The sequence below is a fragment of the Doryrhamphus excisus genome, chromosome 6 (genome assembly GCF_030265055.1).
Source record: "Doryrhamphus excisus isolate RoL2022-K1 chromosome 6, RoL_Dexc_1.0, whole genome shotgun sequence".
Classification (NCBI taxonomy): Eukaryota; Metazoa; Chordata; class Actinopteri; order Syngnathiformes; family Syngnathidae; genus Doryrhamphus; species Doryrhamphus excisus.
Genome location: NC_080471.1, coordinates 12,200,432 through 12,215,278, shown reverse-complemented (window position 1 = coordinate 12,215,278; position 14,847 = coordinate 12,200,432). Strand labels below are relative to the sequence as shown.

The 14,847-nt window shown below is 42.8% G+C and overlaps 1 protein-coding gene across 2 annotated transcripts in view; it reads right to left on the bottom strand.

Annotated features, from left to right (window-relative positions):
* Positions 1-13,645, bottom strand: part of LOC131131539 (transcription factor Maf-like) — a 44,949-nt gene extending 31,304 nt beyond the window's left edge. Inside the window, exons 1-3 of one of the 2 annotated variants that reach the window (XM_058076320.1) lie at positions 12,254-13,645; positions 7,962-8,031; positions 4,693-6,471 (exon numbers count right to left, since the gene is read on the bottom strand). In XM_058076320.1, the coding sequence (XP_057932303.1) occupies positions 8,004-8,031; positions 12,254-13,263 (1,038 nt within the window). In that variant the 5' untranslated portion in view covers positions 13,264-13,645 and the 3' untranslated portion in view covers positions 4,693-6,471; positions 7,962-8,003. Of the gene's footprint in view, positions 1-4,692; positions 6,472-7,961; positions 8,032-12,253 lie in introns of those variants that run through there. The other variant, XM_058076318.1, reaches the window with a different exon arrangement.
* Positions 13,646-14,847: the final 1,202 nt, after the last annotated feature.

Here is a 14,847-nt window from a genome sequence, read left to right as displayed (position 1 = left end):
CACTGTTTAAAGTAAACCTTTTTAAAATTTTGCTACTAAAGTATGTACCCAAAAGGCATGTTGCCATAACGTTACATCCCGAGAAAATACAATAAGTCACACATTTGAAGTTGCCAAAGTAGTAGTCCTGTAACATACCAGACATTATGATCCCACCCATGATATTGGGCTATAGGAAGCATTCTCAGTGGTTTTCTGTGAGCAGGTAAAACTAAACCCACATGTCTCTCCTCACTGCTACCTGCCATCTTTCTTGGTCCTGATTTTTGTTTTGCTCCCCTTTGTCATGAATGTTTAATCAGCCTTTTTTCCAGTGAGTGGGCAGTGACCTGCAGGACTGCTGAAACACAGTTTTGGATGTAACTTATACCATCGCTGCACTGCGCGTCTGGGGGGGGGAGGGTCAACAGTCACCTGGAATAAAAATGGATTGAGAAGCATGTCTGCCTATATGCTGACAAAAATAAAGGATAGTGCAATTAAATTCCTCTATGTGGAATGGCTGCATGCTGAGCCATCAGTGTGTTTACTCTCCTGTTTATAGTCAGAGGAAATCCATCAGAGAAGTGTCTCACTGTATTTTTAATACCTTTGCAGGCACATATATGCACAAGCAGTCCCAATCAGAGTGTAGCAGTAAAACACAGCGACTACCTGCATCCTTCTCTTTGTGCATCTGCCTCCACGCCCGCCACACACAACATAACACTGTGGTTTCACGTAAACGAGCAAATAAAATATCTGTGAAGGACTACAAGCTGTTCATTAATCTTCTCCTTCCTTGGTATCACACTCCTCTCTCGTTTCTGCTCCTCCTCATCCTCTTGCTGTAAATGAGTGATTTATCAGCCTTAATTGCCACTAGGCAAGTAGTTCACGTGGTCATGTGACCGCCAAATGACAGCTTGTGATAAATACGGGCGGAAAATTAAAGCCCGCAAAGACGCATTGCTATAGCGTCACATCTGGAGGGCATGTGTGTGTTGGGATAGTGAGGACAATAGAATTTGGTTTCATAGAATCAAAAGCTAAAGCCAGTGATGTACTTTTATCAAAATTAGGTAAAGGGTAAAACGTTGGTTAGAATAATGGCATTTTGGCTATTTGGCTATTTATCAGCCTCTGAAGCTCCAACCGTTTCTGCAGTGTGTGTACCTTTTTTGATACTATCGCATACACAGTATAAAAATCATGTATGAGCAGCCCTTTGCAAAATGTGTCTTTGCCAGACATGGATATGGAAAACAAAACAATAATACTAAAGATCAAAGATAATATAGCATCTCATTTACACCCTTTGAAAGGTTTACAGTATGAACCCTCCTGCTAACTTGTGTTTTACTCTGATTTTGGATCAACATTTGCAATAAGAGTGACTACTGCAATCCCAGAACCCTCTAATTCTACTTCAATGGCTATTGTTCACTTGTGACACAATCCAGGTTTAAGTGCTAAATATGCCACACACACTCATTATGCTCATTTTAAAATATGAAGGTATATGTATATATGTACGTACGTAGGTACTCAACACGAATGAATAATAATGTAAGCTGATCAATGGACAGATGGAATCAAAGGCACAGTCAAGCCTTAAGCCTGGTTGTCAGGCTAGTGCTAGAGGCTATCAGGCTCAAAAAGACATTCCTCCCAGTCATGTCTACATGGTCCACACTGCATGTCTATTGTAATTCCATTTTTTTTTTTTAAAAAAAAAAGGTTGAAGTGCTTCATTCAAATTTGCATCTCACAGGACATAGCTCTGGTACATTCATGCTTGGCCGAGTGTGACATCTCAACACTTGATGAAAAAGCATAAAGACATCCATCCATCCATTTTCTATACCGCTTATCCTCACTAGGGTTGCGGGTGTATGCTGGGGGTGCTAATTAGAAAAGTGTAATCTTTTAGCTAATTCGGTTTATACAGGACTAATAATCGTATGAAGCTTCTGTATAGCGCGAGTCTGTACAAGCAGGTCATAGCACAGTTATCCAGCACCTCTGCTCCCCTTCTCTTTATTTATTTGTCTGTATTAGCTCGCTCCTTCCCGCCACTTAAAATTAATGTCATCCAGCAGAAAATAGAGGCAGAAAGCTAAAATTCAGCACTTTCCCAGCAGCCCCGTTATTTATCAAGCTAACAAGGAGGAGATGCATCCCGTTTCAGCCCGGGACTAGAAATATGTGCCATTAAAGCTCGTTTCCAAGTGGGGGGTGTCAGGGAAAGGGGACGGACAGCAATAGAGACGGTTAAGATGTGAGAGGAAATGCATTGTGTCCACTGAAGGTGCCGTTTTGATACATAATCTGCATGTGTGTGTGTGTGTGTGTCTATGAGAGGTGGTGCTGACGGCTATAAAAATAGGATCCTTTAGGGGCTACACAAGACACAGTTTGGTGCCTTGAATAAATCACGTTGCCACCACGAGCTTGGCACTCATTTTCTCTTTGGGACCGATCTGCTGGAACATGTCCCGAGGACTGTTAGCATTGTCCCGTGTTAACATCACAGTGTTGGAATTCAATTAGACGCGAGGTGCAACACACGGAGGCCAACCCTGACGAGCGACTGCAGGGTAGATGGCGCGGTGACGCAAGGGGAGCAAGCAAGAGAGGTGTGTGTTTGTTGGAGTGCACTGCAGGCGGCAGGAAGGCTCCAGGCTGGAGGCTGCGGGCCATATGTGAAGAAAACATGAGATCATACTAGTTCCTCTCTCAGTTATGCTGTGAACACCAACTTGCACCCTGAGGACAACGGTGGCTTAGAGGTGCGCGCACACACACACACACACACATACAGGGTGGTAACATCTTTACAACTAATTATATTTGAATAAAACAACACAATCCAGGCAAACAAGTGAAAAGCCTCAGAGATATGATTGTATATTAATATAAGTTGAAAAGAGGAGCTGATGTTTGGAGGTATGACTCCGGGGTTTATGCTACTTTGAGATTTAGCAGAAAGCAAAAAAATACATAAGACACTTTTTAAAAAATGATTCTATACATAATACACACAGTTCTGTGTTTCGGCGTGTGTATCTTTAAAACTGCTGATGATAAAATAAATTTCCTTTTTAATGTTGAACACGAACAAGCACCCAACGCAGAGGAAGCCCATTCATTAACAATTGCTGGAGGCCTATACTTCATGAGGTATATCTTATGTAGTGTGCAGTTTTGACTGACACTGCCAGGGAAGTTCATTTACCAATACATTTATGATTGTGATTGTACTACCTCATACTTCTTTTGGGGCATTGAATTGAATTGTGCAAAGTGGAATCATACTACATTACTTGTGAGTTAGTACGGTTGGCTACAAAACCAGGAAATCGGGAAGACCTAGGTTCGATTCTCCACTTAGACATCTCCGTGTGGAGTTTGCATGTTCTCCCCGTGCATGCGTGGGTTTTCTACAGGTACTCCGGTTTCCTCCCACATTCCAAAAACATGCTAGGTTAATTGCAGACTCCAAATTGTCCATAGGTATGAATGTGAGTGTGAATGGTTGTTTGTCTATATGTGCCCTGTGATTGGCTGGCGACCAGTCCAGGGTTTACACCCAAAGTCAGATGCAATAGGCTCCAGTATACCCGCGACCCTTGTGAGGATAACCGTCAAGTGGAAGTATACTTTGGGAATGTGACCAATCACAGCAGAGTGGGCATGCCCAGAGTTGGGCCGTGGGTGGAATAAATTAAAACAGACGTTTTTTTGGCAGGAAGCACAAATCTAAGGAAATACAGCTGCCATAGGTACAAATTCTGCAAAATCTAAAAAAAAGTCTGTGCAGGTTATTGTGTGTAACTGCTCTATAGGAGACCACAACTCAATACAAAGGGTGGAAAAATGAGCATAATAGGTCTCCTTTAAAAAATACTTGCATCCACACTATGCCAAATTATTAAATAGTTGTATCCATACAACAACAGTTCACTGAGTGAAAACTATGTAATACACCGGGCACATCGACATGTGGCGCTGTCAACACACAGACAGAACCACAAGACTATACACAATAAAGAATACATGCACATAAGTTCTTCACCTTATGTCTCTCAAGGATCATCTAGGCTTATAATGAAGTGGGAGTACTTCTGCGAGTCAAGGTCAAGATTCATTTTAAATACTTTTCCATTTTGACCTGACACCATTTACCTGTGGATAGCCCATTAGAATTGTACTTTTGAGATGAACAAACATCAATCTCTAGAACATAAATACACGCTTGTTTGGCTACATTTCCATAGTTTTCCACCTATTCCACCTTTGTCTTAATCTTCCATTATGTTGAAATATGTATGCCTCTACAACAGTCTGTCCCACCCATTGTCAACCACAGATGCCTCCCTGTCCTTCCCACCCCACATCCAAGTGGCTGACTCACCTCGTCACCATGATGGGGGAGACAGAGGTAGGGGGGAGGAGAAAGGGTAAAAAGGGGAAGCAGGCCTGGTGAGCGAGAGAGAGCGAGGGATAGAGCTCTTGTAGTAGGTGTGGTGTTGCTGCGAATCCTCCTCTAATGTGCCCTGTCTGTGACCTCACAGCCCCTGTCAGCAGGAAAGTGCTGAAGCAGGCAGGTGTCCACACACACACACACACACACACACTCAGTATCCTGCATTCAGTCCCTTGCTGCTTCATTGTCCGTGTCTTGACCGTGCTGTCACATGACACATTCCCCATGCAATACGGAAAACATGAATACTGTAAACGCTCTAATTATAGCAGTGGTATTTATTTACCTAAACCACAAAGAGGACAGGGTATTAATTGGAATATGGCAAAATAATGATTAATAATTATAATAATAATGATTAGAAAATCATAGCTCTCTTTGGCCACATGCTCATTTATGAAGTATTGCACAACACAATAGCAGCAGAACCAATGTTGGAATAGCGGCAAGGAGAAAACAATGAGTGGATTGTAAACAACAGTATGACAATTATGGGTTTCACACCAACAGCTGAGTACGGCCACCAACACTTAACAAACTACAAACACAACAGTGTAGATTTTGCTCCCGTCTTTTAAGAGAGGAAACGTTTTTATATCCACAAAAGGCCTGTTTTTAGCAAATATTGCTCTCAAAGCTGTCTAATTATTGCATTCTTGTTCTTTGCTGATATAATCCATCCACCTCACAAGTGTGAGTATACTTGCCATGCAAGAGCTGAACAACATGCAGATGAGATTCCCTGAAAGACAGTTTGCAGAAAATATTTGTTCATGCAAACCAACTGTTGCAGCAGCTTTCTAGCTGGCTCGCTTAGATAATCTTGGAGATGCTAGATGTGAATTCACGTCCTGGGCTGGTTAGGTTACATGTGGTCTGTGGAACTGACCGATTCTCTGAGAAGCCTTTGGAGATAGCTTATGGTCGTGAAATGAACATTCAATTCACAGGGTGGACATCTGTAGTGGACATTCCTGCAGTCAGCATGCCTATCGCATGCACCAGCAATACTTGCAACATCTGTGGCATTGTGCTGTGGGATAAACTGCAGAGTTTGGAGTGGCCAACCACACCTGTCTCATAACCATGCTGTATTATTAACATCTTCATATGCCATACCTGTGAGTTGGATGGATTATCTCAGCAAAAAAAAGGGATTGCTTACACACATTTGACAAATTGCTAAACAATATTTGAGAAAAATGTATTGTGTACATAGAAAAGGAACTACAGAGTGGGTCAGACATTTCCATACATAGGAAACTGTATCATGTATATTTTAGTCTCTTTTTTTATGTTTCCGATACCTCTGGGTATCTGACGACAACAGCACTTTGAAGGCCATAGTGCATCAGGTGAATATACAAGACATAAATCATCTCCAGGAATGTATAGCCAGTGCCTTAAAAGCATAACTTAACTGTGCAAATGCACATTTATCAACAGTGCAACAGCGGAAAACATGTACTATGGGTTTTCAAAACAATGGTATAAGCACATTACATGAATAAAAACAGTCCATCAGGAGGTCTCCTATACAACCACAGATGTTAATGCCAGTATAATATACAATATAAAACCTATTCTAAAATGACGGCATTATTAGTATATTTATCTGTTGGGAAAGTATCCTTTCCTGCAGCACAGTAAACTTAGCTGATGCTGATCTTGTCGATTCCTCTGTCCAGCCTCTCGGCTGCACTGTAAAACCTGATGTGTCCGCTGTGTGTGTGTGTTTGTGTGTGTGCGTATTGGGGGTTAGAGTCAGAGTTGTATTACAGTGCTGCTGATGAGTCGGCCAGTTGCAAGGCTGATACACTACCTCAGCAGCACACCAGCATTGACCAGGCCTTTAAATAAAGCCTTCGATCTTCCAGCGGCACAGGTCAACACCTGCTTCTGGTTACCCTGCCTGTCTGTCTGCATGCACGGCCAGCCGCCTGCATAAAGCCCCTGGACTCCAGCCTCCTGTCCTCCTGGCTGTAATGCAAAGTGGGTGCCAACTGCAACACACAACACACTTTTTTTATCCACCACAGCTCCAGCTACTGAATGTGGTGGGTCACTGACAAATAGTGACAATAAAATCCCCCATCTGTACCCCGATGTAATGGCTGTTTCCCTGCCTCATGCATCACACTTCTACAAGTTTTTGTGGAAATCAATGATGCTTTTTTTTGCAACCGCATGAAACCTCCCTTGACACAAAAATGTCACAGAACAAAACACAGACCATCGTAGTCTCTGATGTCAGCGAATCTTGTGAGACTTGTAAAAAATGTCTGTTTTTGCTTTTTTTTTGCCTTTTGTGGGGTTGTCTTGTTATGCTTCGGGAGGTTGGCAGTGATGGCCAAGTGAGTAAAGTGTGATGATGATCATAGGATTTTTAAAAAATGTCAAAAAATTACTGCAACATAGAAAAAAATGAGACTGCTCAGTACAACATAAGCAAAATTTGTCAGGCATCCTAATATTTTTTTTTTTTTTGGGGGGGGGGGGGGGCTTTTTTGGGGTTGTCTTGTTATGCTTCGGGAGGTTGGCAGTGATGGCCAAGTGAGTAAAGTGTGATGATGATCATAGGATTTTTTAAAAATGTAAAAAAAAATTACTGCAACATAGAAAAAAATGAGACTGCTCAGTACAACATAAGCTAAATTTGTCAGGCATCCTAATATTTATTTATTTATTTTTTGGCTTTTGTGGGGTTGTCTTGTTATGCTTCGGGAGGTTGGCAGTGATTGCCAAATGAGCAAAGTGTGATGATGATCATAGGATTTTTAAAAAATGTAAAAAAATTACTGCAACATAGAAAAAAATGAGACTGCTCAGTACAACATAGGCAAAATTTGTCAGGCATCCTAATAGGTATTATAATTTGAATTAGTTTTGCTATACAGCAGTTAACATCTCTTTATACGGCTGCTACCAGTGCAAAACTTGCTTCGCATTGTGTTGCCGACCCTCTTATCCCCATCCATGTTCGCAGCCATCCATCTGCATGTCAGACAGAAATAAACTATAAATAAAGTAAAAAAATAAATATTTACAGTGTCTGGCTCCTCAAAGGGAGCACAGTGGGTGAAGGAGGTTCACAGGGTCAGCACATGAAGTGAAAAGGTTTTTGGCCCCATCTCCCATGAGCACACTGCATGTCAGCACCCCCTCTCCTGTCCATCAAACTGTTCTTGTTTAGACTCCCCAAACATAGCAAGTTGAGAGAAAAAGAGGTGTGGTCGCGATGGAGATAAATGTGAAGCTCCTCTTGTGTGTTAGTAGCAATAAATCGGTATAAGCATTTGCTTTCAAATCTAATTTTTTACACTAAACTGGAATTGGATGATTTCTAACATTGCGAGATGTGTACTCAAGCTTACCTTTTGTCCTTTTGATTGTATAAGATGATTAAAACTATATATACTATACTGATATGTGGTATGAATTGTCACTTCAAGGCTCCTGGTGCAGGAGTACTTGTGATAAAGGAGGTGTTTACCTCTGTCTGAGGATGAAGGGACATAGAAGACCAAGCTTGCTATCACAGATGCAGGAATTTTCTTGACGTCCTAAAAAGTAGAAAAGACAAACAATTACATGCATTCAATGACATTAGAAAGTACACATTAGAATGTGGGTTTTGATACAAGCATTAAAAGACAAGCGTCAGTAAATACAAATAAAAATGTGGCTGTGCTTGCTGCAGGAGAAATGAGACTACAACAAACAATGAGAACCGTTCATATTCCTGTAATCCGACTCAACAGCGAGCCAAATGGACTCTGACCCATTCAGCTGCACTGGAAGGCCCAGGAAGAGAAGCTTGCGGACTTAGCAACATGGCCAAAGCACAGGTGATTTACAGTACATCAATATGTTGTGGCAAAATTTTTGGAACACATTTCTGCGTGGGTTTGCAACACAGTTACTGTGATGTTCAAGTTAATCATTTCCCTATCTGAACATTAATAATGTGTCCATCTATCATGCCAGGACTGCAAAGTAGTACACAGAAACATGTGCACTGTTACTCACACAGACTTCCAGACACGTGCATCCACTCTGTGTGCGTTTGCTGCAAACACACACACACACACACACACACAGATTGATACGGTATGTGTGGTGCTCGGCCCACGTGTCAGCGGGCTGCTACATGGCAGCAGTTTGTCGGGTCAAGGCCTTTCCCAGGTGCAACAGAAAGCGAGTTGGAGAGTGAGAGTTTGGAATACACAACAGTTGCGGGTCACCTTGCCTCGCTTTGAGATCACTGTCTGTTTGAGTGGCAGAGACACACGCACACACACACAAAGCGGATGAATCACTTCTTTTGGCTTCATTGAGATGCAGCTACAAGACGAGGGCTCGCCTCCAGCACCCGCAAGACGCACATATACGCATTTGCATGTTGCACCCCCACACACCACTTCACACTACCTTTCTGTTCACTGCATGTGGTCCAAAACGCACACAGAGTAGCTCTGCGGCCTGCAAGTCAGCACACAGCCCAGTTGGAATATTGTGATCATGCGTCATTAAATACTAATTAGCTTTCATGTAGCCCTTCAGATACACTAAGCAACAAAAACACCACCCGTCCACAACCTGACATAGACTCGAGGCCCAGTAATGGAGCTGTATCGTGCATCAAAGATTTTGGCCTCACTTTTTATATTATTGCAGTTTCAGTTTATATTGTATTGGATCTCATTCAATAGTGCAGGGATAGCTAATGTTGTACCCGCCCTCCCTATAGTGATCACTGGATTGGATTCAGACCATCACAATGCCTCCCCTTCGCCACACACACATATTTCTTAGTGCACGACAGGACAAGTTGAATTATTAGTGTCTAAAATAAATGGCACATAACTCAGGAACACGGCGAGGCCATGACACTCTGCCAGTGCAGGTGCAGGTGATGGACGCACCGCAACATGAACGCCACTGATTTAAATCGCTTTAAATGTAAATGTTTATTGTGCTGAGTGATGCAGATGCAGATCAGGTGGAGGAGATTGGAATGTGAATGCATGCCTCTGTTCGTGCAGAGGAGACAAGAACATGGAGAAAAATGTTGGGCGGCAGAATGAGAAGCGAGCGATTTACGGAATATGATTTTGTAATGCAAAACATTTTATACCAAATACAGATATTTATTAAGAGTTTCTTTGTGGTTGATCGAAGCAAAGTACAACGCAAGCGATCACAATGTCATGATAAAATGACTTATTCCCACAGATTTAATGCACTTAATGCACACGGAAGGTCAAATAAAAGACGGCGGCGGTGGTGGTGGTCAGCGAGCACTCCAGCAAATAGACACTAAGGGAGCACGCCATCCTTCAGTGCTGCTAATTCTGAGGCATTAAAGCAAGCTACATGATGATGATTCAAATGTCAATACTGATACATTTCAAAGTGATTTCCCATAGTTGACCCGAAAAGCGTGCAAGTCCAATATTGTGACAGGGGACAACTACATTATCTTTAATAACTTAATCACAGGGTGGACTGCAAGTGAACAAACGGTACACGAGTCAATACAAACCAAGACCGAGAATAGAATTACAGTTTGTATTGATAAAATTAATAACGCGGCATGTGTGTGTCTGTGCACACACATCATTCAGAGAAATAGAAGAGCAGGTAGCAAAATGTTTCAGGAAGTGAGCACACACCTGCACAATGATCAGGAAGATACATGAGCCAGGTCATCCTGAGAGACACAAGTACAGAAATCTCCGGTATAAACTACACCACAAATGTAATTAATCAGCATGCTATATTGACCTAATCAGATATAGGAGGGCCATAAATTAGTGGACACACAGTCAGTAAAAAGGCACCCCCTCTTTCAAGCCAGGACACATATCTACTCGTTTATCATGTGGAAGGGAGCTGCAGGGAGGCACTATGCTATATCTGGGTCTCTCTCTCACAGAAAATAATTATCATCATCATCATCATCCAGGTTATACAAGAGCATCACCTCAGCTCACACGGGAGCACAGCAGACCAGGTGGCAGGTCACTGTTATGTCTGACGGCAAGTACTGAATAAGAACAGCAGCAGATGTGCATCCAAGATTCCATAAGCAACACACACACACACACAGCATGTGATGGGATGCATGCTTGGTGACCTTGCACAGCAGCTTTGTTCTTTAAAGCCATGTTAGGCTGTCAGGAAGACAGTCAGTCAGCGCAGGTCCGAGTGACTTTGAACACCTCATGTGTGTTGCTTTTCTGTTAAGTCCGTTTTGGTTTGGGTGATGTCTGATTTTAATCCAAAGGCTGTATTTGGAAAACACATTCTATAAGTGCATTTCTCCAAATTATTGGTGATTTTAAAAATGATTACCTTGATCAAAAATATTAATTTTGTACTGGACCTTATTCAATGTTACCATACATTGTTTTCATTACATTTTAATAGTATTTTTTATTGTTGTTTTGCATGTTTTCAAACTTTGCACATGCACAGCGAACCCAACAAGTGGATGCATGTCAAGTAAAAAAAGTGCAAGTTTACAAGCAAATCAATCATTGACCGAATATGTTGTACTCATCTACACCCGAGGCCTTGGAAGAAGCTACAAAGCTGACCATTCGATAGTTATTACATGCAATAGAGAGTCACTTTTCTTTCATATTCCGGAAGTATTTCTGAATTCTGGAAAGCCACGCAACAGGTGAAGGCCACTTCTTTTAAAAATATAAAAAAACACACATTTTATTTGTTTTTAAATACATTAATTCCGGAGTAAATCAACCATGATTACAAGATAAATTGAAAGAAAATGAACATTGACGGCATTCCTGATTGCTATGTTAATTTCGTGCGTAAAGTGCGCATCGCTCTACCATTTATGAAAGCAGATATTTTTCACAGTTTAACACTTCTTCCAATGCGTCTAACTTGTGTTTTTGTTTTATTTTTAGCAGAGGCAAAACAACAAAAAACACAAGTTTGTGGTGTCACCACATTCAAGGCAGACGGGCACCAAAGCACTGTGCGAAAAAACAAACAAACGGAAAAAAAATCAGGCAAAAAAAATATGGTGTTTTTCCCATTCATGTTTATTGATGAATGGTATATTTATTAAAGTCCATTTTAAAAAAGCGCATGAGGACATCACTGCTGCATGATGCTTGGCATTAGGATTTTCTAAACAGTTCAGTGTCTAAATTGATCATTTTTGCAACAATTTAGCTCCAAGCCCACTTGTTGATGCGTTGATCAATTTAGTGGAATAAGTGAATAAAAACTAAAATAATCATTGTCAATGAGGAATACAATAGCTGGTTAATTTCAGTGTCACCTCGACCCCAAATGGGCTCCAAAAAGAAGCTTCTAAAGTGTGTCAGGGTCCAAGTGTTGCGTGTCCAAATCCCATAAAAAGGTCAGTCCAAAAGCATAAAAATAAACAGGGGAAAACATGACCAGCATGCATGGATTACAGTCTTTTTTTATATAAATTATCCAAACTTTTGAACTTTGGATGTTTTTTGTGTTTTTTGTGTGACCAAATGAAATTGAACACATGACAAAACAAAACATAAAAAATAAAAAAAAAACTGCTGTGTCTGCAAATAACAGCTGATGACAAATAAATGACGAGTTACTGAGATGATAAGTTACTAAAACAAAGTCTCCTCTGAGTGATGAAACTAAATCAATCCCCAACTTGCACGCTTTTTACGCACAAACAACTTAAAGCTGCGCGTAAAATGAAGAGTTTGTGGTGCGACTTAAAACTTTTTTGTTTTGTTTTACGCCGAGACTCACATGAAAAACTCCGGAGACGAAGGGTTGTTGTCGCTGCCGGAGCCCCCGTTTTCTCTGAAGCCGGTGGTGATGAGCTTCTCGTACTTCTCCTTGTAGGCGTCCCTCTCCCTGGCCAGCCGGGAGATCTCCTGCTTGAGGTGGTCCACCTGCTGGATGAGCTGCGTCTTCTCGCCCTCCAGGACGTGCCTCTGCTGGACCCGCTTGTAGCGGCACGACTGGGCATAGCCGCGGTTCTTTAGCGTCCTCCTCTTCTGCTTGAGACGGATCACTTCTTCCTTGCTGACCCCGCGGAGCTGCCGGTTGAGCTCCCGCACCGACATGGTCACCAGCTGCTCGTCAGAGAAGCGCTCATCCAGGCGCATGTGCGGGTGGTGGTGGTGATGGTGGTTACCCCCCGCGCCGCCTCCTCCGCCGCCGCCGCCTCCGCCGCCTGACTGGGACCCGGAAGACGGGTGATGTGCCCCTGCGTGGTGGTGGTGGTGGTGGTGATGGTGGGGAGCTCCGGTTTGAGCCGCGGCTGCAGCGATGACCGCGGACACCACCGCGGCCGCAGAGCCCATCTCCTCCCCGGCCATGGCGCCCGCCGGTGCCGCCCCCCCTGCGAACTGTTGCCCCCTGGCATAGCCGTCGAAGCTCTGGAGCGGGTGGCTGCTGCTGATCAGCGCCTCTACGGCGTCCTCCGGGCTGAAGCCCAGAGCCTCGGGGTTGAGCTGCTGTTGGTAGCCGGTCATCCAGTAGAAATCCTCCAAGTGCGCCTTCTGCTCGCTTCCTGATCCCGGACTGGGCGCCGAGAAGCTTGGAGAGGGGGGAACCGAGCTGCAGGGCGTGCTCATCGGGGTGGAAGACAGGGATCCCCCGGCGACCAGGCGGCTGCACTGGCTGATGCTGCGATCGGGCTCCAGCGGCTCCTTTTTCACTTCAAACTTCATCAGATCGAAGTCATTAACATATTCCATGGCCAGGGGACTGGTGGGCAGGTCGGAGTTGCTCATTGCCAGCTCTGATGCCATCCTCTTGCTGTTGACAGTCCTCCAAAGGGGGTGAGGAGCACCTGTCAAAGTGGGCTGTTGAGACACGCACTGAGCCAGCTTGATTTCTTTATTTATTTTTGCTTCACAAGCGGAGGAAATAAAAAAAGTAGTGGGCTCCTCGCACTAATTGCGCAGCGCAGGTTCGCTTCGGGAGGAGAAGTCGATAAGTTTTTCTTTTTTTATTTTTCCCCTTCAGTGTGACGCAGTGGAGCAGCGGTGTTCCCTGCCTCTCTCCCGGCGTGCTTGAGTCTGAGCGCCGCTCTCCCGCTTTCTGCCATTTAACACTTCATGGCTCCTTTTAGGATTAGTGCGCCAATTTGAGGAGGCTCACGTATGTGTCCCGGGCAAATAGTTGCCTGGTGGAGGAGTAGGAGGAGAAAGAGGGTGGAAGGCTGGAGAAAAAAAAAAACTCCACCCAAGGATTGATAGATTTTTTTTCTCAGTTAAAAAGCATTGCTTATTTCATCGTTGCCGTGACGTCATAAAGCTGAACTATCAAATTGACCGCCAATGAGCAGGGCGACGCAGGACCGAATTACCATAATTGAAGGTAAACTTTTATAAAAACAGTACATCAACGGAAGGTTAAAACACTTTTAAACACGTTTTGATAAGGAATGTTGGTTAAAATCATGAAATACACTAAATTATGTTATGGTTTAAATGACGATAACATGCTGTGTTTATTGTCATTTGTTATTCCGTCACATAAACTGACAACAGTTAAAAGTCCAATGAATCTGTCAACATTACACTCGCTCATTATGAACATGTTCATAAAGCATTGCGTTAATGCCCCTGTGTATTGTCATGCATGTAAATAATATTAATATAGTAATAAAGACAGATTGCCAAACAAAAGGCACCGAGGTGAACATGAAGTGTGATTGTATGGCTGCTTGTAGAAACCCAATGTTGCCCCCTTTCGGTAAAAAGCTGTAACTCATAAAGGCGCTTGGAGGAGTCAAAGAGCCTAGTGGAAGATTTAATTCATCTTTTAGTCACATTAACTTATGAGTGCGTGTGGAAAAAGTCAAACAAATCCACAGACACTTGATTAGGTACACCTGTACTATAACTCATGATGTCATGTTGAAAAGTAATGCATTTGCAAAGATCATAATGCACACTTGTAGGTTCCATTTAACAATACAAGGATTATCGACATATGAACTGGTGCATGGCATCAAAGTGAGATATTTTTAATATTTTATGTAGATATATAGCACAAAAAACTATTAGAAACAGTGCACACTGCAAACTACAACCATGACATTAAACGTGCGTCAGTTAACACTTAGAGGTTGGTTCAAATCTTGCTTCTTCCATTTGAATCCCTGTTGTCCTTGGGCAAGACATTTCATTTCATCCACACAGGGATGCTTCACTAAACAAGATGCTGACCTACGACCTGGACCGGTCCCCGAAAGGATGAGTCAAATGCAGAGAATTTCACTGTACATTGTACATAGGATAAATACTGTTAAATCAATCAACAATTAGCTTTGAACTGGAATGAGATTGTGTTGGTGTATCTAATGTTGTAGTTAGGGAGTGCTCATG